Source organism: Tachypleus tridentatus, chromosome 13 (assembly GCF_004210375.1).
Source record: "Tachypleus tridentatus isolate NWPU-2018 chromosome 13, ASM421037v1, whole genome shotgun sequence".
Lineage (NCBI taxonomy): Eukaryota > Metazoa > Arthropoda > Merostomata > Xiphosura > Limulidae > Tachypleus > Tachypleus tridentatus.
In genome coordinates, this window is record NC_134837.1 from 227,504,197 (window position 1) to 227,529,842 (window position 25,646).

General features: G+C 32.3%; 1 protein-coding gene across 3 annotated transcripts; it reads left to right on the forward strand.

Moving 5' to 3' along the window:
- On the forward strand, positions 1-25,644 carry LOC143239928 (EF-hand domain-containing protein 1-like). Of its 3 annotated transcripts, none has more exons than XM_076481594.1 (9): positions 1-478; positions 1,437-1,649; positions 3,185-3,334; positions 4,421-4,786; positions 15,557-15,677; positions 20,005-20,225; positions 20,921-21,061; positions 23,741-24,035; positions 24,343-25,644. In XM_076481594.1, exons 1-9 carry the CDS (start codon positions 416-418, stop codon positions 24,417-24,419), a joined length of 1,647 nt encoding a protein of 548 aa, XP_076337709.1. In that variant the 5' UTR covers positions 1-415; the 3' UTR covers positions 24,420-25,644. The 3 variants fall into 3 exon arrangements, with proteins under 3 accessions (XP_076337709.1, XP_076337710.1, XP_076337711.1); XM_076481595.1 differs by having other exon boundaries at positions 20,921-20,983; XM_076481596.1 differs by having other exon boundaries at positions 4,421-4,556; positions 15,570-15,677.
- Positions 25,645-25,646: the final 2 nt, after the last annotated feature.

The window sequence follows — 25,646 nt, forward strand, 5'->3', positions numbered from 1 at the left end:
AAGGGAACAGGTAATTTTAGATGTTGCTAAGAGACCGTTGCCTTCACAGCATAAACAAAATTAATACTTAATTTTAAAATGTTTATTACTAGGTTAATTAGAATTATAACCACACTGAAAATGTATCAGCCATTCAAAAGTAGGCCTGCTGTACAATTATAGATATAAAGTAATGAGTACCTTTTTATTTTAACACTACTTAGTTACGCTGGGTTATCGGTTTATTTTCAACAATCAACTCATAGATGCATTATTTACTATTTTTTCTTCTAGTTGTTTACGTTCAACCTAGTAAATGTATGAAGATATCCTATAAATATTGGTCCACTAATTTCTGTAGATGGGTGCTATTAACTTTGAATTAAGGCCACTTTAAAGAAAACAAACTAAATAGAACCAACTAGAGCAATTAGAAATGTCAGGACTCAGTCGCCTACAGCTTCCATTTTTGCCAGGATTTTCATTTGCAGAACCAAATGTAAGTACTAGTTCTCTTTTGATGCCACGATACATTATTGGGAAAGTGATGGGTTATACATATAAACAGTTTAACCCACCACTATAATTTAAATGATGAATAAAAACTGTGGCACATACAGATTGAAAGCAGAAAGCTTTTCTTTGATGCATTAGTATTCCAAAACTGCAATAATGTAAAAACATTATAATAAAGTGCAACTCTGCATGAAACTTGTTTAAAATATTATTATTGCTAGTTTGAGAAAAATACTTTTAATGAATAAACTACTTTCATTATTTTATTATGCTTATTTCCATTTGTATTTGCATGGAAAAAACTGTTATTATCATGCTTTATTGTTTTCATATTCTTTAAAAGCCGATGCATGTACAATATCTTTGAGAATACATCTGAATAACGAAGAAAAAAGATGTTCATCGAAGTGCTTTGTTATTTTGTAATTTATATGTCTACAAATGTGTTGCATGAATTCCCATTAGTACTTGTATCTCTCAGAATTGACATGAAATGCTAAACTTTATGAGTTACATGGTTTTATAATTGTGGAGTTAGAGATCTTCACATAGCAAAGTACTATAATTCAACCATTTAACAATAATCAGCTTCAAGCACTGTTTGCACTCAAAAATCAACACATTTCAACTAAAATTATAAAAAAAAAAAAAAGGAGCCAGAACTATTGTAGTTACTTGCTAAAGTAAATGCCATGAGCTAGATGATTGGTATACAAATTGTTACAATAGATTTTCAACAACTATCCCGTAATGGTAACAAAAGTCATACATCATTTATTAATATTACCCTACTTGTGATAATAAATATTTAATAATACTTTATTTACCCCTTGTCAGTTGATAATGAGTAATTACAACTGTAATACATTTAGTGTATTTTGAAATGAAATAAAAGAACTAACCTGCTGTGTTGTGACCAGTTATGTATTATATTTTAACAGGAAACTAAATTCAACTGTCCTCAGACACTGACATACAAAAGTGGATGTGCCATTGCAGTTCCTAATCAAGTGGTGTCTCCTCTCGAACATTTACAACTTGAAAGTCACCTGGGAGAAGGAAAAGTTCATTACTTAACATATGGAAAGCAAAAAAAAGCTCCTTCAAATCATCAGTCATCTACTTTACCCAATTTTATTAAATTTGATAAGAAAGTAAGGCAGTCATATTTATGACTTTCTATAGAAGCAGAGTAATTAAATCCAATTATATTGTTGTGTAACATGAGCCAAAACACATCATTATTTTCCTGCATATTTAACCAATAGTTTAATGTCTAGATTTTACTGTGCCAGAGACCTGCTAAAATTTGTCAGACATGAGATTCTCACCATAAGGGTAAAGATCTCTAGGGCTAACATCAATTTGTTTACTTCATTTTAAAAAACATATATGATTATCTTATAATTATTTGAGAATGCTTAAATTAGAGCCAAACTGAATACTCATATAATAGTGAGAGAAGATATGCAACTCAATTTTCTTTAAATGAGGAAACTAGACAAAAACAAACAAACAAAAAACAACTTTGCACCAAACGAAAGTCACTAACGCTTACAATATCATTAATGAAAATGAGAAAAACCAACAGTAATATAAGACCAATCTTCAAACCTTTAGTTACAACATTTTTAACATTAATCCAATAGGATTTTGTCCAGGTTATAACAACCTTCAGTCTTATATCACCTAACCAACTCCCAATCCATTTAATTTTTTTTTAAATATTTTGTATGACACCTTTCCAAAATATTTTGAAGGTGTAACTACATTAAATCTTCTGCAATGCCAATATTCATATTAAATCTAAGAAGTTCAAAGGCAAGTAGAAAGTTTGTAAGCAGTGATTTTTCCTTTTCAAATTCAAAACCACATGTTGTAATAAAAGTCTTCTGTTTGCTCTTGTATAGTTTTTAAAGTATTGACTAATAATTTTTTAACCACTAAAGTAAGACTAAGTGGCTAGTAATTATTTGCACATTGTCTACTTCTATCTTTAAAAATCAGTGTGGTATGGGCTTATCCCTAGTCTTATGGTGCTTCATCACTTTTCAATGAATTCATTAGAAATTAAGGCTTAATAGGCTATATACCTGCTTATTTCTTCCGTTTTTCAATTTCAAATCTTACCAACAGTTTCAATCTAACTTCATTTGGTAATATCATACAGAGCATCACTGTGATATACACTTGCAAAATCCACCCTAATTTTCTTGTAGTGGAAATTTATTTGAAAATTAACTTAGATTTTCAACCATCTTATTACTACTAATAAAAATTATCCTATCTCCATTTCTCATTCTCATGTTCTGTTTCCTTTTAACCTACTTTAAAAAGTATTTACATTTGAACAAGAACTAGGTGATAAAAAAGTTATTAAACAGAAGAATTTTCTGTTAGTATATATTTATTTTTTAAAACACTGAAACATTAATGCATATATATATATGAGTGTGTGTTATGTATTTATTTTTACAAAATATTTATATCTGGCCTATCTTCTTGTTTTTCTCTTATTAAGTTACTGTGTAACAGTTTTTAGTTGTAATTTTTCATACTGGAAAATTTCCATTTATTTTTTATCTATTAGTTTAAAAAGTGATTAAAAGAGAAAAAGAAATTGGTGTAGTAAAATGAAAATTTTTTTCTGTGTGACATATTTTTTATATTTTTCACTAAAATATTCTAGGTTCTGAAATTTGATGCCTACTTCAAAGAGAACATTCAAAACTCAATGCTAGAAGAATATAGAATTCGTCATGTGAACATCTATTATTATCTTATTGATGACACCATGAGCATATCAGAACCTGTAATAGAAAATAGTGGAATTCCTCAGGTATTCTTAGTACTGAATTATATTGCAAAAATATGTGTAGTTAAAAGTTTCTGTCAGTAAATTCTTTAATTTTTGCCTAAACAACAACACAAAGAAGAAAATGAAACTTTGAATAATCTCTACATCTGAAATAATCACTTGTATTAATTATTTAATTTGTGTTTGTAATGTAAGTAGCTCACTGATAAATAATAATATGTCATGTTTTCATTTATTGCTTTTGGAAGGTAAAAAACTAAGATATAAAAGCTATAAACTTCTAAATGAAACTATGAAATTATGGAAACAAATCATGTTTTAAATTAGTTTCACATATTATTGAAATTTGAATTAAAAAGTATACAACATATTTGGATCAATTCAAAAATCAATTAGTAAACAACAAACAAGTAAATGAGATATTTTCTAAGCAAGATAACATAAATTAAAAAAACAGGTAAAAATTAACTTAACATATCTTACATACTTTTCAGTATTTGATGGTTGATGAAACCTGGTTATATATTTTAAAAGGATTTTAAGCTGATATGCCATGAATTAATTACATGATTTAATTATTTAAAAAAAACCACCAATTTCTGCTTAACACAAACGTTTCTGTTAATTTTCTTATACATTAGGTAATAAGAAAACCTTTAATCAAAATTATCAGCATAATTTTTAGGTGGTGTACCTTTTGTTATTCTATTGTTCTATTCCAGCTCTGTACAAATTTTTAAATCTTTGTTATATTTGATTAGCAATTGGACTTCCATAATCTGTTTCTTCAAGTTATAAAAATTTTAAACTTGTTATATAAATTTTCTTGATTCTTGTGGTTTTACAATAATATATTTCAGTTGAGAGTAGCTTTTAAAATTACATTTGCATCAAAAATGAAAAGTTTTATAATACTTTATCTCAAAATACTAATTGTATTTCTCTTTTTATTTTAACATTTAGGACAAAAACCTTTCAGGAACTCTTTTAAGAATACAGTCCACACACATGCATGTTACTTATATTTTTTAAATAAATATTTATAATCACCTTTCTTGTTCTTTGTTTTCACTAAAGGAATGTTTATCTCTCTTTCTGTTATAACAGGGTAAACTAGTAATTCGTCAGAAAGTCCCAAAAAATAATGAAGGTGAATTTTTCTCTTGGAAAGATCTAAATATAGAAGAAGACATTACCATCTATGGGAGAACATATCATATTGTCGATTGTGATAAATGGAGTCGTGAGTATCTAGTAAGCCAAGGTATTCATGTCCCTTCTTCAAAACAATTACCTGCTGATCCTTATTTTAAAAAAAGACAAAAAGACTTTAAACAGCATAATTTTACTACTTCTTCAACTGAGGACAAGTTATGGAAGCTATTAAATCTTGATCGGCAAGTTTTACGTTTTTACTGTGTTTGGGAGGATCAAGACAAAATAGTTAGTGAGCTTAGATCTTTCATACTGCAGGTAAATATCCACAGAAACTGGTTTTATTACTTACTAATGTTCCTGTTTTTTGAAATTTCAAAGATTTAGTTTTCATTATGTTTTTTAGGTTACTACAATAAATATAAAAGCAAGAAATGAACATCCAAAGGATTAAAAATAATAATTATGTCAAAATGTGAAAAAAAATGCTGCTACATAATTTACCATCTATATTAATTGTATAAAATAATCTTTATGTTTTTATTATACATTACTGCTCTTTAAATTAAAATATGACTCTGAAACTTCTGTGTGGGAAGAAAAAATAGTAGAAAATTAGATCATTTTTTAAACTTGTATTAAAATGTATGAAACTGGCTGATAAACTTATGCATTAGGGTCAAGAACACTTCAAAGAAAAATAGCCATTTTTTGTTCTAGATCAACTGGTTATAAATATTTTAAAGTTATATTAAAATCTTTGAAACTAGGTGATCAACTGAACAAGGACTGGCAATCTTCAAAAAAAAAAAAAGCCACATATTGTTTTTGTCTCATACCAAAACATTTCAATTATTGCAGTATGCTCTAACAGTATAACCTTAAAAAAAAGTCTTAGTTGTAAAAAATCTTTAGATTTAAAGTGCCAAAATAAGGAGTTTGATTCCCCATTGTGCTGAAAGATTTTCAGCTTTTCTTCACAGTGAGAGTAAAGCCCAAGAGCCAAACAAATCTTCTTAAAGAACTCCATGCAGCTTGCAAGCTGCAGGTTGCCTACTCCTTCATTAAAAATATATGATAAATAGATATATGAGAAAATATGCAGAATATAAATTAAAAACCTGTTACATTTCTTTTATTTAGTTGTAGTATGTGTATACATAAGAAAAAAAGATAGACCCTATTATTATATCCTAAATACCAGACTGTCTATTTTATATGTAGATATTGCTGCTTACACTTTCATGTGAACACACCTTAATTGAAGTGTAGTGTGTTTTAGTAAAACCCCTGGTATTTATGTATCCATAACAAGACTCTGAATATTTAAAAATTGTTAATTTTATATTACTTTGTGTCAAGTCTCTTTCTTTCTCAGATTCAGTTATTTAGTATTATTCCATAATAAATATCTTGCTTGAGTTTTCTGTGAAACATCATGTTAATTGAGTTTGACCAGGATATACCACTGTGTAGAGAGGAAGATGAAAACTTTGGTATCATGACCAAATGATATCATTTTGCAAAGTTTGTTGCTTTAGTGCATACTACTTTTTACTCAATGCTTGTTTTTTGTTTTAAAAAGCTTTTTGGAAAATAAAAGTGGTATTTTCCACAGCTAGAAGGACATGTATATAAGAAGGAGTGTTGGTTACTGATGTTAAACAGTTTATGCTATGAAAGTCTTTAACTTCAACCTCATTACAGCTGATTACTCAGGAAGGAGAGTCACCAATGTCTGGTGGACCCAGAATGACTGTTAATCCTCTTCCATCGATGACCCACCACAGTGCAAAGAAAATGTAGATTATTCAGGATTGTTGAGTATTTGGTGAGTTAGAGGCATGATGTGCTGCTCTATATGGGACTCACAGCCTTGCACCAGGCAGAGTAACCAAGCCACAGCTCAAGTCAAGACCACTTGAGAATATCTGAAAGACACAAGAGAAACCATTGGTAAACAGGGTCTGTCAACAAGAGCACTTTCACAAATAGGTGGAATGGCAGATATCAAATAGTGAAGTGAGCCATAAGCAGTGGTTAGTCTCTCCAAGATGGAAAGTATGCTGCTGAGACAACCATGCATCATGGAGGAGCCTATGGTTTTGCAGAACCAATGAACAATTACCCAAGTTCACCACATCATTCTGGCACCTTAGAACATTGGAGTCCCTCAGAATACTTACAATACTGTGTTGAGGGTATCTCAGTCAGCTGATAGTTGAAAAGTTATGAAAACAAGGATCTTACCACTATATTAAGTTTCAACGAGCACTTGAATGAGGATCAAGTATGATACTGTGAATTTCACTGGAAGTTTGACTTTGTGGAAAATAGGACAATTTATTGAGCTATGTTAAAGGCATATGAGAAAAGCATCACACAAAGCATTACTACTTATGCTGAAAATTTGTGTCATTTGCACAGTAAGGATTACATTGCAATGGCTTCACAAGTTGACAAGTTTGTGGAAGGGCTACTCTATGAAATTATGCAATGTCACTTAAGTAGGAGAGATATTATCATCCTTCCTGCAGAAGTTTCTGTTGTAAGGCAATATTACATGGTAAGTTTGAACCAGATGCAAGAAGTAAAGAAGCTTGTAGCAGCATCTGCAATGACTTCATTTTATACAAACTATCCTACTTAGAAACCTACATTGTGCCAAGTTCAAGTCCATACAACCGTTAGTAAACCATCACCACATTTAGGAATTTTAATACAGTCACACTGGTATACAGTGGTTGGGCAAGACTATCCTGGTACTTCCATTGTTTTTTTGATGCAACCTATGCTATTTATTCTTCTGCCAGGAAGTAATTCTGAAATATTTGAATATCTGGTTTGCCTGTGTAAGGTTAAGAAACATTTGAATGAACTTCTCATATGTTGCTAAAAATCAAGGTACTCAAGGCTATCAGTTTTGACCAGTGGTCTAATAGCAAGTTGTGAATACTGCTGTTATATCTCTAAAAAACTAGGGGTCCTTGCCATTGATTTGGGAAAGTGCAGTGAACAAATTTCACCAAAACATGTGATGGTCAGTCTAGCTTCCTCAGAACTGTATGGGTCTTGGTATGTGTGTGTTGGATACACAAGAAAAATTGAAAAATAACTTATCTGACTGACACAGGAGTGGCCAGAACATTGATATATCTTTTGATGTGTTTGATGCTTTGAACAAAATTACCACTTGGATCAGTCAAAACAAACTTTTTTCTAGTAATGCAGATAAATTGGATGTGAATGAAAAGATTATACTCCATATATTTCCAGGAGACCTTGCTTAACGAGTGAAGGAAGGTATAGCTGATCAACCAACATTCATGTAATGGAGGAACAATGGCACATGTTTAATTGAACAACTGCCATGCAAGCTTTTGTGAAGCTCTAAGGATGTAGCCAGTAACAAAGCACAACAGATAGTAAAAGAAAGAATCATATGGCAGTTAAAGATTGTTTGGACATTTACAGAAGTTACTGTTAGAATGTAGGAGGTATGCCCATCTATCCATGACTGTGCACCAGGAGAGACTAATTGTTTCAATACATTAGACCTACCATTTGGATTCTGGTAACTTGAGTTAGATGATGAGAGCAGACCTAAGACTCCGTTCAGCATACCATGTCCTTTGGCCTGTGTAATGTGCTAACCAACTCTCAAGAGGCTAATGGAGCTTACACTGAAAAGGCTACAAGAGAAGAAGTTCTGATCTATGCCAGTAATGTTTGGTTACACATTTAACTCAAAGATTGAGAATCAGAAAACAGTAGTCCAGTTGTTGCATAATATAATTTATCTCAGACGAGTCTCCAATTTATTATGTTACATACGTTACGTATCACAATTTCAAATAATTGGAAATTTTAATTTTGATTTAAAAGTTAATTGAATGCCAATATATACCAAATTTATGATATTTGCCAACAGGATTGATACACACAGTTTTAGTTTTTAACAAATATATTTTAACATACAAAGAACAGTACAATTTATAATAACAGTTATTACAAATAATGATTTATATACAAAAGTTTTACAAACTTACAGACTATACTGAATCTTTCATGAATGATCTAGGTCTATGATGAACAAAATAATTTGTGTTGATACACAGATGCACTTCACTTGACGAGAATGCTAGCTAGCTCTGTTCTATTCTTCACACGTAACTATTTTGTTGACAAAAATATTTTATATCTTTGTAGAAATATTAATGTCTGAAATTAATTCACCAAAGTTTTTAATGTTCAAAGTTTATAATGAATGTTCCTGGTCCAATTCTATAGTTTTCCAATTAATAAGTGTTAATCACAAGTATAGCTTCCAAGACTTAGAGTTTACTGGCTGTAGCTGATCAACAATATTCTATTACAGTCTCTTGATTTCTTGCAATGACTTTATTTTATGTTCATTAGGCAAGATTCTTGAATGTTCAACAATAGTTGAAGATATGCTAGTGTTTTTGTAAAACATATATTGTTGATTCTTACACTTGAGAATCTTCTACAAATTTAGAGAACAGGTGGGACTTTTGCAATACACATTTAACAGTATACATTACATACATTAAAATGAAAAAAACATGGATATTAAAATAAATGTATAACAGTAAATCCATTACACAGTGCATAAAGAAGTTAGGTTTGAAACTGAAACCTGGAGTTTCTTGGTCATATTGTGGGTAGAGAAAGAATCACCATACAACTTGCTAAAATAGTAGTGGTGCAATTTTGGCCTCAACCTGGGACCAAATTAAATGTCTGCAGTTTCTTCTGTTTTATGTCATATTACTGATAGCTTGTAGCTAACTTGCCAAGATTGGCTTATCATTATTAGCCCTCTCTGAAGTAGAGACACACTTATAAAAAATGTAAGTATTCCTAATCTTGTAGTGTACTTTAGAAATAAAGTCCTGATGTTGGAATATCCATGACAAGATTGCATGTTCTGGCTAGACACAGTTGTTGGTGACAGTGGAATTCAAACAGTATTATTGCATTTACATGGTGGAGAATATGTAATCACTTACAATAGTCCTAAGCTCATGGCTTCAGAATTCAAGTACTTTACAACAAAAGAACTGCTTGTAGCTCTGGTCTTTTGAAACATTTTTGATGCTACTTGTGTGGTAAAAGGTTCACTGTTTTAGTAGACCATATTTGCTGAAATGGCTATTGAACTATAATTTCCTAAAGGGACTATAGCTGCTAGATAACAGTGTTACAGGAATATGATTTAATCATATACTGTTGGGTGAGACTTGTAACACAAAAACATTGATGCCCTTTCTCTTTTGTGTATGTCCTGATCTGGTCACCTAGTGATAATTGATATAATTTCTTTCATAGTGATGACAAGGCATACAGGAGGAGATTCCACAAGCAGTAGCTTCACAATTAAGACATTGTGGTAATCTGATGTAGTGGAGGTACTCGTTTATGTGCTTCTTTGATATGTTAATCATCTGAGCTGGTTGTAATTTACTTTGCAACACATCCAGATCCTTGAGACATAATATTCTTTAGACTTTGGATAACACAAAGAATGGAGGGCACCTTGGTGCTGCATGCTCACACACACCCTTGTGTTAATAATCCGAGGCAGTTTTCCTGGCCATATTTGAGTCAAGACATTCAACATTGGTGAAAACACTGTATGATTTATTTCACCCAAAGATAAAGTTGGACTAAATTGTGTAAATTAAGTCCTGCAAAGAATCCTTGGTTCTGCTCTGCAGAGAAGAGCATGTATATGTATTCATGACCATCAACTACATCCCAATGTAGGTGTAAACCAAGACTTTTCTATTAGTCATTATATCCACACAATCTTTTACTGATGCATTGGTGGATCATTGGATAACTTAATTTGGAGCACCCAAAGAAATCCAAACAGATCATAGAGCTAACTGCCACAGCCAAATGTTGTTTAAAGTATTGGTTGTAGTGAATATATGCACTTCACCTAATTACCTCTAATCTGATGATTTATTGGAATGAGTCATACAGATTATCAAACTTGCAGTATTTATTAATCCAAATCAAACTGACTGGAATGAGCAGTTGCCTATGTTGTGATGCTGTATCATGCAACTGACAAAGGTCAACATATTGTTGGCTGAATATGCTCATGTTTAGCCGGTAAGTCACGTTTCTTGTAGATGTGTATATGGTTCTCCATCTAGTGTGGATGTCTCACACTTTCCACAAGCATATGTGGAGAGATTAAGGTTTAATTTAGTTGATATGCACAAGCTTACACATCACTAGTTAGGAATGGTTAATATAAAAATGAAAATTGAAGTACTAAAATAAGACAGTGAAGGAACTACTGTGACAGAATGAAGAGTGGGTATAGAAAAAAAGTCACTCAATGATATAGGTGAGTGGCAGTCTGTGCTACATTTCTCATGGTGCACCTGATATACAGTGAGGGATTTGTGTTTTTTCTGAGTGTATTTTGATATATACTGTAGCCCTTGTGTGAATACTACTCCTGACTTACAAACATTTTAGCTGATTTCCATTGATTATGATTCATTTACATTATTTTAGTGCAAAGTACAGTGTAAAATGCATGTTGTAACTGTACAAAAAGGGCAAAACTTGAAAAATCAAATTAACTAGTACTAAATGTGTATATGCAAAAAAAGTCATTTAGGAAAGGTTATGTAAGCAATATTGAATTATACCTGACTGTAGTAAAAGGAATGGATCTATGTTGAAGATTAAGCATGTATGCCATTGTCAGAGAGGACATGGCTATTACATTATTGGTTATGCAGAGACTAAATAAAGCCTGTAGACCAAAAATTTCACGTGTGCAAGGTATTCATGCTTGATAATACACTGATTACCACAGTTCTAAAGTTTGTTTTGAGAGGTGAGTAATGGTTGTAACTGGATATCTATGACTGTATTTCAACCTCCACATCTTTCTAGTTTTCTGGCTAATTGGAATTTATTCAGTTTTGCATTTTAGATCTGCAGTTTTACTACTTAAGACCAAATTTCCACTATTTTGACTATCTTGTTCTTCAAACAGCCAGAAGTGGTCCAATTTTATGTGTGCTAATGCCTCCAGTGTCAAAAAAAGAACAAATTTTGAGAACCAACATCATGCCAGAGAGTTCTTATTCAGCAAACAACTGAACTTCCTTGCAACCCAAAAATGTCCAGAACTGGCCTGATCCTCAAGGTGGTAAAAACCCAAGGATAAAGATCTGTTGCTGGCTGATGCACTAGATATTTAGGGCCCTACTGAGTTGGTTGTTGAGCTAATTCTGAAGTCTTTAGTGGTCAAGCAGCCTCAGTTGGAGAGATTTACTCCCTGTGAGTCTCAGTATTATGTCAGATTGTAATGGGTACCATGGATCAGCTGAACACCACCTTTATACTAGTCCAGTTGAGCCTACCAAAGGCTTAGATATAGCTGCCAATTGCCACAACATTAACAGTCAAGGAGAAATGGTGGGCATTTGACATACAGAAATTCTCCTGAGGTGTCTCATCAGATTGTGTTTATTGAAAGTTAAAATGACAGCATCAGATATGCACACACCTTCATCATTACCACTTTCAAGGGTTAAGGTCATCTCAAGGGATGGTCAAAAATCAGAAAAACAGCAAAAAAAATGACTGAAGCTCGACTATAAACATAACCTACCAGAGCAGTGATCACTACCACCAAATATTAAAGCCAGCCATTTTAAAAGGTCTTAGTGCCAGTCACACTAAAATTGGTATTGACTGTGAGGAAATTCCAAACCAGTGAAGGATGCTTTCACCTTGATGGCTGGCCCAGTGACTCCACTGATTAAGACAGACACTAAATAAGAAAGCACCTCATCAATAGAACCCAAGCCACTATGAAAGAGGTCCCATGAAACCAATCAGCAATAGCCAATGGTAATACTCCCAACCAACTTGCCACAGCCATTGATGACCAGCTCACACTTCCACATATACCCCTACTAAAGAGGCACTGTCATGACATGTCCATCCATTGAACAAGGGGCTAAGCCCTTTATAAAACAAAGGAAGAATAACGGGAGCAGAGTGCAATGCCATCTTTGTGCCTCAGAGAGGAAGTATGCTGCTTGCAAGCTTAGCATTGCTCTAGCTAAAGTCAGAGATGCCACATGGGCAACAGCGATAGCTAATCAATGAATAGTGGCTGCAGTAAAGGTTCTACTAATAAGACTAAAGTAGTACATTGAAATAGGATCTTATGCTTGCCATTAATTGTGAACATTTTGAATATTTTTCTTTAAATGTGTTAAATACATATAAATAAAGAAAACGAGTCCAAACAACAACAACAAATTAAAGGTGCTGCAAAAGTTAAAAGGATCTCCAGGGTACAGTATACAATGTAAGGTATAAAATTTGTCCTGGGTTTTTGATGTGATTGCAGAAATAATACCCATATTACAATGGAGAAACACCATCTATCAGTTTTAACCTCCAGTTGCTAGTTCCACAAGAAGAAATTTACACAAAATTCAAATAAAATCATCAAAAGAAATAAAAGAAGTTAGGAAAGTGAGATGTGGATGCTCAAGCCCAAAATGTCACACATCTATATCACCCTTCAGTTCCTGTATATAGTTATGGGAAGATGGTTGCTTTTCTTTCACTTTGGAGAAGAGTCACCTTTCTAGAACTGTGGGACATTGTTGGTTTGAGCACCAACTTTCTTAACTTGCATTTATTTTGATGATTCTATTTGATTTTTGTTTGTGAATTTCTTCATTTGAGACCTATTCATTCATAAAAAAGTAGACCAAGAGTTGACAGCAGATAACAATGACCAGCTGCCTTCTCTCTAGTCCTGTTTAGGGATGGCTAGTGCAGACAGCCCTTGTATAGCTATACATAAAATTAAACAAAAACACATCATGTGAGACTGGTGATTGTAGGTTAAAATTGATATATAGTATATTCTAATTTCAACATGCATCCTACCTCTGTCATCATCTGCAAAACCCAGAGTGCATTTTATATCCCACATTATAACCTGTACCCAGGGGATTCTTTTACTTTTGTTGTTTTGTTGTTGTTTGAGCTTATTTTGTTCATTTAAATTTCATTTATTACAGATTTAGATTTGCTGTTTTTTAATGCACTTCTTCCTTTTGATTTTATTTTACTTATTTTACTTTACTGTTTAAGTATTAATTTTCTATATATGCATGTAACTCTTTCTATATTGTTTATACTCTGTCTAATGTGTTGTACATATGTTGTTTTTTGTGACAAAGGATATTTTATCTTAAGTTTGGTTAGTTTTAATTATGTGTTTTCATTACTTTTACTTAATATTTGCATAATTAACCTAATCTTTTTTCTTTTCTCTCTTTTATATAATGAGTTCATTTTCTATTTTAATTGTGTTTTACTTTTTTATTTGTGTAAAATATTTTGTTAAGATTCTTTGATTCTATTATTCATTGCAAAGTTTTATTTTCATTGTTCATATCAGTGTTGAGTGGTTTGTTTTTTTTTTTATTTCATATTATTCTTCAGTTTCATTCATCAGTATTAAAAGAGTAATGATTGTTTTATGGTATTGTAATTTGCCAGTTATATCTTAGATTAAAGTGTTTGTATCTTAACATCATACTACATTTTTTTAAAAAGCCCATGTCATACATTAAAATTATGATTTTGTATTTTTATGTTGTATTAAGCTTTTGGTTGGATTATGTTTTTCATTGTAAATGAATAATTTTATGAGGTACTGTAACAAATTGAAAGTTTGTTTAAAGGTACTTTAATATATTATATGGTTGTGACTATGGTGTATTTATTAAAGGATTTTTGATTATCATTGAACTGTATCTTTCTTAAAGATTTTAAACACTTGAAATCATATACTTCTATGTTTAAAGGTTTCTTTTATGGTGAAATCAAGATTGCCTTCATTATTAAAGTTTTTTATTGCAGTATATGTGATTACATCCATGTTAAAAGGTTTATCTTTGCACTGTATGTAGTTTTATTGTTGTAAGGTTTATTTCTTCACTGTATGTAGTGTCATTCTTAAAGAGATTATGCTTACAGGTATCATGTGATTTTATTTATAAAATGATATTTTTGCCAAGTGTAACCAAGTACTGTATCTCTTTGTTGAAGGGTTGTACACCTGGTGTGGCATGTGTTTGTGAGGGTTCAGAGAATGTTAACACACCCCTTGACCAGAGAGCAAGTTTAAAGTTTACTGGTTGTAAACCTAATGTTAAATGTTGGCTTGAGAACAAAGCTAAAGCAAGAAGAGAGGAAAGAGTATTTATTCTGAACTTATTTTTTCCTCTGTATGCTTGTATATTTCACATGACACATGGTTGAAATAGCCATTAAGATTACCTCATTCTATACAGCAAGTATACACACTTTGCTGGTGAATTTATATAGATTATTGCATTATCTTGTGTACACTCTATTGCTTTTATAGACAGTATTCACGAACTTAACATTATTCGGTAATAAATATTCTGAATATGTTGTAGCTCTTCAGACCTATCACTTTGTTCTTAAGCCAATTCAGTTCAACCAGGACATGCCACATTCTGTGTGTTATTATTTATTTTACTTTATATATAGATATGAATGTTTTGGGTTAAACCAACTTTATAAAATTTGATTAAAAATTATATATGATACATATGATGGTGTTTATGATAAAATGGAAAGACATATTTTACTGATATACAATATATATATACATGTAGTAGACATTAAGTGCAGTATCCATTTTTTCTCATTTTCTATTGTAAACATATTTTGGCATATCTGCTTATTTTCATAGTTTTAGCTAGTAATCTGACTATTTATCAGGTGTGAGAAATGTACTTGTAAAATTAATATGTTCAGATATTTGGAATTGTGTTAGTCTGTAGGCTTCAGTGTATCTTTGAGCTTTCAAGTAGTCCATAAAAGTTATATTTGTAATTAAGTCAGTGTATTTTGTGATTTTAAAGTATGTCAAATATATCCACTTGATAATAACTGAATATGTCTAGAATAAAGACATATGAGCTTTATGAAAGTTAACTTATGTCTCTTATCTTTATATCTTGTTAGTTTTATCTTGTAGATGATACAATGGAAATCAGAGAAGTCCACAAACTTAATGATGGAAGAGACCCATATCCTTTGTTTCTTCATCGTCATAAGGTGCCAAAAGACAGAAGCAATGTATCATGTAAGCAACACCTTCTCACTGCTTGTGTGTTTTTATTAGTTTTAAAATTATTTCAAAATTACTGAATAAGCTTAATATAATTAGCAAGTACAAAATACAGTTGAATCATCTAACTCAAAATAAAGAATTTGAGAAACATTAAAGAGCAAAGCATTATCATTTCTTCTGTGCATAGCAAAAATAACATTCATGGAAATATGTTTAAGACAATTATTAATTTGCATATTTGTAATCAGAATAAATAATTTTTATTGTTTCTCATTCATAATATACATTATGAAACTTTAAACTATAATTGTAAGAGATCATCAACGTAGCTTCACAATTAAGTATGTGTTAATTTGATTTCACTGTCTTGCACACAGATTTATTTTATATAAATACTAAAAAACATAATACACTTCACAAAATGCCCTGAAATATAAATATAAAAGACAATAATTCATTTTAGTTAGAGTGAGTTACTTGGGTTGGCCAGTCAACAGGAGGTCACATTTACTTCTGCTAATATTGCCGGTGATAAGCTGATTCCTGTGACATCTGTCTGGGCCTTTGTTGTGGCTGTCATGAGAGATGCCAAAAAGGGTCCTGAGGCTGATAATTCTATCTCCCTCTTCTGGGTGCATGAGAGACTCTCTGATCCTCTGGCATACTGACTGCTGGCACAAGAGTATTATACCTTGAGGAAAGAGTGACATCTGGTCTGTTGGTTCTGCTGCTGCTGCAAGTTGATCAGCCTTCTCATTGCACTTGACATAAGTTTGGCCTGGGACATACACAAAGGTGGGAGATTTATCATTGAGATAAGGTGCAGCCTATCTCCACCCATTAGGTAGCCAGCCACTCTAGATTCTCTGCAACACTGCCATGGAATCAGTGGCAAACACAACTGTGGTGACATCAGGGGATTCTTGGACAAACCACCCAAGAGCTAGCTTGACAGCATCAAGTTTCATCCTGGTGCTACTTGTGTACAGGGTGCATGTTCCAGACTTCTCAGTTATGGGTGTGCCATCCAGAACACAGCAAATCCCCAACCTGCTCTCATGATCTCTGGTGTGAATGAGCCATCTGTTGCAATGATGAGATTTCCCTTCCAGCCAAGTTCCTGGAACATCTCCTGGCATGCTGCTTGCACTGCACCTTGAGGCAGGCCATTCTCTACAATCTCTGTTGAACTTGACAATCACTGCAGCTTGGCATGGCCATTCCTTTTCTGCAGACCAAAGTCATAGAAGTTGGTTGAAAAGGGAATATGAATTGCAGATCTTCTTGCAAGCCAGTGCTGCTACTTCAAGCCATTACTTCCTCTTTAGGTGAGTCCAAGGTGCTACTTCAAGTCTTGTAAGGATGTGAAGTCTATGCCTTGGCAAACAGTATGGCTCTTTGTGATGTTTGTCTGTCCTTGATACTTGGGAATCCAGTGAGATGATGAAGTACTGGCACTGGAGTTGATTTGGTGCAACCTGTGATGATTCTGAAACATACATTCTGCAGCTTTTCCAGCCTTCCAAGTTGGTTGTTGCTGAGTGGAACCAGGGGCAGTGCATAATCAACCACTAAAAGCACAAGGCTTCTGTACAGCATTTTCAAGTAACATTTCTCAGCATGCCAGCCTGCTGCAGTACAAAGGGCATTCATTCCTTTTATGGCCATGACAATGAGCTCATCCACATGCTTGGAAAAGTTCAGTTGCCTGTCAAACACAATGCTCAGATTGCACAATGAGTCCTCCTCTGTAATTTCTATGTCTCTGAAGATTAGAATGGAAATATCTAATGTGTCAGCATGGCTGTTGAGAGTAAGGAACAGTGCTTTGGCTTTCTCTGGATTAATCAACATACCATTATCTTTACACCAATCTCTTATATGGTCCAGCCTGGGTTGAATCCTTCTTGTGATCATTTCTGTAGATGTCCCATTGGTATGATCCAAGATGTCATCAGAAAAAGTTTTGATTCTGATGTCAGGTCTGTCTAGCCTTTTTAATCAAGGGTGTGAATGTTAAAAAGGACAGGTGACAGAAGTAAACCCTGTGGAAGGCCAGTGCTTATGGTTGACCAGTCTAACCTCCATTCACCATGTTTCATGATGACACAGCACTGGCTGAGGGCTGACATAACCCATCTGATACACAGAGTTGGGAGTTCCAAGTGCAACATCTTGTCAGCGAGGAGAGGAAGTTGCACCCTATTGTAGGCATCTTCAAGGGCAAGTGCTAGAGTGTTCTCCTTCCATTCAAAACCAGACCACATTTCAGCTGTGAAGCTGGCAGCACTGATCCAAGTTTCATGTTGAGGCCTGTATCCTCCAAGACCATCAGGAAGCAGGTGCTCAACCTATGTGATAATGTAGCGAGCAACAACTCTCTCAGGGATCTTTCCAATAAAGTTCCCAATATGATATCCCTTGAGGTTTTTGTGGTCTGTTCCTGACTTTGGCACAGCACTTATGAAAGCATCTGTCCAGACTTCTGGGATGACTCCTGATTTCCAGCTCTGTTCATAAGCCTTTGCTTTGGATCACCTTTGTTGGCAGGTCTTTAACATTCTTGACATGATGCCATCTGGTCCAGGTGCTCCTGATGGCATCCATCACACTTTCCATGTTGAAGCACTGCATAGTCTCACTCACTTTAACCATCTCTTCAGTTTGATTCCTGACCAGTGTTTTATGATCCTGGTCATTTTGGCTACTATGATTGATGAATCTATCAAGAAAGGCTTTTCCTTGGCCCTCATCAGTGAGTAATACTTGTCCAGAGCTGCTGTACAAAGTGGTTCTTCCAGAAGACCTCCAAGCTTTCAGCTGATTATAGAACTTCCAAAACTCCCTGGTGTTGAGGTTGGACTTATCACATAACCTTTCCCATTGTGCTCTGATGGTTCTAGCTGCAGTTCTCTTGAACCTTGAGGTAGCATGATTATGTTCAATCCTTAGCTTGGTGAAGACTTCTAAGTTAGCAGTGCCCCTGCACTACTCAAACTCTCTTTTCTTTCTGTTCTTTTCTTTCCAGGCTGCACCCACATCAGGATTTCACCAGTTTGGAGCATTCTTGCAAATGATTATGGTCCTTGGAGGTTTATCTTCCCTGATCCTGCCCTTGATAATAGCTCAAACCCTGGTTTTGTCCCTTTGACTGCACAGGGCCTTCTTCCTTGAAGGAGTGACATGATAGAGCTGGTAAAAGAAACATACCTCACACAGGAAGTGATCACTCCAAACTCAGTAGCTCCTTCTCCAAATGGCCAAACCCTGGCATCTTCATTTATTAGAGCCAGGTCAAACACTGTGTCAGGGTCCCCATATCTCTCTGCAAGCCTTGTAAATTCTTTAGTGTTGACCAGTGTTGAGGATGCAAAAATTAACTTGGCAAGGGCCTCAAACAGTTCTAGGCCATTCCTGTTGCAGCCCATGGAATCCCAGCTGATGTGGCATGAATTGAAGTTCCCCACAATTAGAAATGGGCTATAATTGAAGCTCAGGTCCTGAAGGAATTCCCACTCTTTAACACTGGGTGCACTGTCACAGGCCATATAAAGATTGGCCATGGTGAGTGGGCTGGGTAATCTGGGGTTGGACACTTTCACTAACTGGATCATCCTGTTGTGGGTGTTGTATGCTTAGTCATTCAGATGTTCTACTCTGATAGTGCTACCTATCCTGCTAATGATGGCTAGTCCACTATTGCCTTACAGTCTATCCAAAGTTCACACAATGGAATACTATTTGGTAATATTACTATTTATTTTCAACATGCATATATGCAGTCCACTTGTTGTCATACAGTAAACAGTTGTTGGTACAAGTGTTTATAATGGATGATTAAACTGGCTGAGAATTTCTGCAGTTGATGCATCCTTTAAGATTTTAATGCCAGAACCTACCTTCATTTAATGATAAACATTATGAAGACAAAGTCAGAGACACTCCTCTCCATTCATATCTTGTCACTGCTTGTCAAAACAAAGTTGGATAGCTAAAAAAGTTTAGTCCTTACTTTTTTATTCTTCATCTTATTTTATAAATTATTAACCAAAATTATCTGTGTTTTAAATATCCATAAGTTTTTCTATTGATTAGTTTTTATCCTACTTTTTCTCTTTCCTTTCTTGTTGTTTGGAGCAAATCATTATTCTAGTTGTAGTTGTTAACTCACTTTCATATACTAGTAAGTCTACTTCCCTTTTTATTTGTTATTTCTAATTTGGTTTGTAACTTTTACATTTTCAGCTAATTATCTGAAAGAATATTCATTCATTATTTTCATTAAAAGAAAAATAATTTTTTTTATTGTATGAGTTTCAATAAAGTTTTTGTTCTGTAGCATTGTTTCCTATTGCTTCCACGGAACCAAGTGAAACAGAGACTGAAAATTGGTTCAAAGACTCAGATTTTGCTGTAGGAAAAACTATACAAATATATGGACGAAATTTCCTGTTATATGATTGTGATGAGTTTACCAAGAATTATTACAAGTCCAAATTTGGTGTAGAAGATTTTCATCCTATAGAAATTAAGACTGAGCCTGTCACTTTAAAAAAAATTGTAAGTAATAACCTATAACTTTTAGATTTAAATAATTTGAAGCTTCAAAATTAATTTTTACAAACAATTCCAACATGATCATTTAAAGATATTTGCTATTTAGAAAGCAAGCATTGAAAGAAATATTGGATATCTGAAATCTAATTATGTTTGAGAATAAAACCAAAAGATACTGCAACAACTATAATTAATTAATTAAAATTTAAGGTGTTAAAACTCATCTGTTAATTATTTCATTTTTTTTCCAGTATCTTTGTAATATGATCATATAAAACTAGACTTTGTTAAATGTAATATCTGATGAGTTATGTTTATAATTAAAGAAATTTATAGGAATAGTGAGAAATTGTGTACGTGTTTTCTTGCAGCAAAGCCACATCGGGCTATCTGGTGAGCCGTGAAATTGTGTTTTGTGTATGAAAATTTAATTTTTTTTTTTGAAATTATCTCTTTACCACAATACGTATTTAATCATTTTAACTTAAATACTAAATAACTAAGAAGCTAAAAATAAGCCTTGTGATATTGTCATCAAATTTGTTTTCTTTGGTGTTAAGATACTTGTAAAATTCAAGTAAGTTATTTTTCACCAAAATATGTTTATTAAAACATTCACTATATAAATGAAAAGGTTATTTTCATAGAAATGAAGCAGAAAGTTTAAACTACCTTTACCTCTACATGCTTTCTTTCAGGAAACTCCACCATACAATGGATTTGGATCAATGGAAGATTCCCTACAGTCCTGCTTTTCTCTGGTACCTCATCCACCAAAAAAAAACATTGTGAAAATGTTACAGAATGATGGAAAAGTTCTCAGATTCGAAGCAGTTTTGGTGCATTTTAATATAAGTTTTTACTCCACTATAGTTACTGTGCTTGTTCAGCACATACTAGATATCAGTTTTCTCTTAACTGTTGTGATATCATAAGGCTGAGAAATAATTATAAATTTGCACATTCACTGGCTCGTTGAAAATAATGTTGACTTTAAATTCTATTACATTTCTAAAACCATTATACTTTAAGAAGATTTAAGGAGGAATAAAACAGTTTCAATCAATCATATTTCTATTTTGGACATAGAATTGTTTACACTATAGCTAATTATTTTCTTTTGTCTTGAATAACTTAGAATTATTCTTGTAATGCATGTTAGTCTATTTCTTTTTTTGATACAAAATGATTCTGTATCTTAAAATTATTTTTTAATATACTATTCTGACATTAAGACCAGTTTCTATTCTTGATAAGCAGTTAATCAGTTTCTTTTCCTCAGGTCAATTAGGACTTATTGCTTCTTTTCTTTTGTGTATGGGTTTCTGTATTTGAAGCATCTTTGTCTTTTTTTTTGAAAAACATGATTCTTTACACAATGCACCCTAGTCTGTTTGTGTTTTTTGTTGAGCACATAAGGATTCATTACATTAAGTTTCTTAACCGTTTCCTATAAGACTTTGGAGCACATACACCACATTGTGTAACTTTGTGCTTAACTACAAACAAATTTTCACTTCTCGGGATCTACATGTTATGGAAACTTTAGCCTACTTCATTTTTGAATATATTAGGATTACATGTATGGTTGTAGCATCTTCACTTATTTTATATTGTTTCTTTAAACATATTTTATATTTAGAGCACCATGGAACTGCTTTAGTTCTATTTATGTAAAATATTAGCCTATTTCTTTGTTGGACACATCAGATTTCTGTACAAAAAGAATACTAGTCTGATTACTTCTTGGACATACAAGGATTCTAGATACTGTATGTCAAGACTTTAAACTTATTTATATTTAGAGAAATTACATGTTTTCTTCTTGTAAAGCAGCTACCATTAATTACTTTATTTTCTTGGTTACACTTGGATTTGTACATAAAATATCTTTCATGTTTTTCTCTTAGATGTTATAAATGACATGCTTTTGAAGTATCTTAGTCTATTCCACTTTTTAACATACTAGGATTCTGTATTTTTTTTCTTATTGTATATACTATCACAGTTGTTTCTCTTTTGGACATACTTTAATTCTCCATACAAAACATCTTATCTTTTTGGATGCAATAATATTTTGTTTAAAGCATCTTAGTCTGTGTTTAATAAGACATTATCAATATTGTATGTTAAAGCCATTTAACGTGTTTCTTTTTACAGTTTCTAGAATAAATTTTTTAATTTGTTTGTGTATGCAAGTCTCAGAATTCTCTATGTTAAAGTATTATAGCTTATTTGTTGTTTTTCTAACATATTAAGATTTTGTGTTAAAATATTTTTCTATATGGATTAAATAGAATTGTGTATGTTAAACATTTTCTATTATTTCCATATATATATACACACACACATCATATATTTAGGCCTTTTTACCATTTTTGTTTTTTCTTGATGCATTATAGAATTTTTTTTGTTAAGCATTCTAGTTAGTCTTTTTTACATTGTATGTAAATCAATTTAGCCACTTAATTTTTGTACCTACTGTGGTTCTGTTTGCAAATCTTCTTAACCCGTTTCATTTTTTGCTATGTTGTAACATGTAGCCAGTTTTTTTTAGTTTTTTTTCTTGACAAACTGTATTGTACACATAAAAGTATCTCAATCAGTTTTCTGTTTTCAAACTCACTTGTATTTTATAATTTAGCCTAAGTCTATTTGGAGTACTAGGGTTCTCAATGCAAAATGTCTTGCATTATTTCTTTCTTTAGTCATATTACAACACTGTTTAGACAAAACAATGTTTCAGCTATTGCTGTTTGTTTACCAGATGGTTTAAAGAGCTCTGAATTAAACAAAATACATCAAAAGCAATGGATATAACAAATACAGTATGGTTGGAATGATATTATTATTATGTACTCTTTTAATACTTGGAAATCCCTAAGGGATTAGATTAAGAATGAAGTAGACCCAATACTAATGTTTTATGACAGATATAATTGTAACATTATTCGAATTGTTCCATTTCTAATGCTTATTAACCATTTTTTTTTTTTTTTGGGGGAGTAGGGGAACATTGGAAAAGTTCTGTATGAAAAACATTTTAAGTGCAGTTAGACTGTTTAATTTTTGACAAATTGGATAGCATTTTTAAGATATCTTAACTAGTTTCTTTTTTTAAGCATACTTAAATTTTATATATGTGGCATCTAAGCCTGTTATTATTTTGATACACTGTGGTTAGAGTGCTTAAATCTATTTCTTATATAAGCACACTGACATTTAGCCACTGAAGCATCAGTTTCTTTGTTGCCAATGTTTTAGCACTAGGATTAGCTATGTAGCACTTCTTGGTTCGTTTCATTTTTTGGCACATTAGCATGATTTCTTTTATATGCTTATAGTATGTATATTAAGACATTTTTTCACAACATAAAGTTACTTGTTAAAGCCACTTATTTATATGATTATTTTTGAATATTACATTTAATACATTAACTCCTCTTAGCTTGTTACCATTTTGAATGTATGATATGCATGTTCAGATATCTAAACATTTTTTCATTTTTGGATTATAGAATTCTGTATGGCCTATTGATCAAAGTCGCAAGTTTATCATCTCCTATCATCTAGCTGATGACACAATCTCCATCTATGAAAGACCAATTAGGAACTCTGGTTTACAAGGTGGAAAGTTCCTTCGAAGAATGCAGATTGCTAAACCAAACAGCAATCCTAATAGCCCCGAGTACTACAGTATCCAAGATTTCAAGTTAGGAGCACCTGTGATTGCTGCTGGTAGACAATTCATTATAACTAAAGCTGATGATCTTACCCTGAAATATCTAGAAGAACATGAACAAAAATTTAAAGGTAAATTTTTAATTACTGAATTGAAACTGTAATGGAAAAGACTAAGGCAGTAAAGAAATAGCTAAATATGTGGTAGGTTATTACTCTAACATACTTTAAGAGATTAAATTACAGATACATCTATTTCTAATTGTTAACCAGTTACAGGTTGCTTAAAAATGATCTATTGTGTAATAAGTATTACTTTGTAAGTTTTTAAAAAGATGTCAGCTAGAAACCACATTGTAATCATTTTGTATTAACCCTCCTTTTTATAGACTTGTTAATTTACTCTATATAACTGACTTAGTTTTGTGAATCTTAATAGTGAATGGTGAATATTCTGATGGTCAGACACAGAAGAGAGATATCCAATGTGGTCCAGATGAAGCAACAAGTCTCTAGGACCTAGTAAATAATTACCTGTAAACATTTAGTCCTTTCATTACAGTTTGAATTGGATTAGTCTTATGAACGAAAAATGCAATTATAGCTAATAAACTTGCATTTAAATTGAACATTTTCATTTTGTGTAAGAAAATAGTAAATCACCAGTTTTTTCTTTCAAATTAAAACACTATTTTGTAGAGTAGTTCTACAATACTTCATGGGTTTCATGATGTGTGTAATAACTGATATATGCCTTCATCATATTAAACTTCATTAACTTGTGGTCCTCAGAATAAGAGAACTCAGTTCAATTTTTGTAATATTTTATATTTTAGTATACAAGAAATGTTTGTCTTTAGGCTTAACTTACAAGTTTATTAAAAAATAATTGTTTAACTCTTGCAATCAATAATCTCATGAGTATATTCACCTTAACCATTTACTTTCTTTTACTAAATAGTTAATATTGTAAAAATTTATAAAAACTTAATCTACATTTCCTAATTCTTGAGTTAATGCCTTTTTCAGCTAAAGGTTGTTAGACTTAATATAATTTGTGTAATTTCTCACTTGGTGATGATTATTTTATAATGATCATTTTTGATGAGACTTCAGTTTATTCATGATGATGAGAAAGTCACTAAGTAAAAATGTATTCTCAGGATAGTTGATGTGAGTATTAAAACTTTAAAATAAAGTACAGAATGACGTTTTGACCTTCTTAGGTCATCTTCAGGTTCACAGAGTGTTTGCAATATATTCAGACTTCAGTTTAATATGCACTTTTACTCTAACTACCTACTTGTACAGCACAAAATAAAAAATAATGTCTGTGAAACACTTTTCTAAAAGGACTTATCTTCTTAGGGACACCAGTAATAACGAAAAACACACATTTATTTTGTAATCTAATTACTATACAAAAATTAAAATGAATAAATTATCAAAAGTTATTTATTAATAAAATAAAAACAAGGAATAATGTAGATCAGTTAAATATGAAAAATCTGTAAAGTAAGTTTATATCCTTATGAAACTAGAAAAATAATTTCGTGAAATATTTTACTACTCTTGTCTTTCACTTTAATTTCACAATCACTTAGTCTGAAAACACCCAAGTTACACAGTAGTAGGATATAAATGAATATCAATGATATGATAGAACTTGGGTAATATGTAATGTGAAGTGTTAAGGCTGTATGCACAAGTTGGTATCATATTAAAGTGTTATGTACTAAAATA

Coding starts and splice junctions, on each gene's coding strand:
- LOC143239928 (XM_076481594.1), top strand. CDS start 416: ATGTCAGGACTCAGTCGCCTACAGCTTCCATTTTTGCCAGGATTTTCA. Junction 3,335..4,420: donor AAAATAGTGGAATTCCTCAG/GTATTCTTAGTA, acceptor CTGTTATAACAG/GGTAAACTAGTAATTCGTCA. Junction 4,787..15,556: donor TTAGATCTTTCATACTGCAG/GTAAATATCCAC, acceptor ATATCTTGTTAG/TTTTATCTTGTAGATGATAC.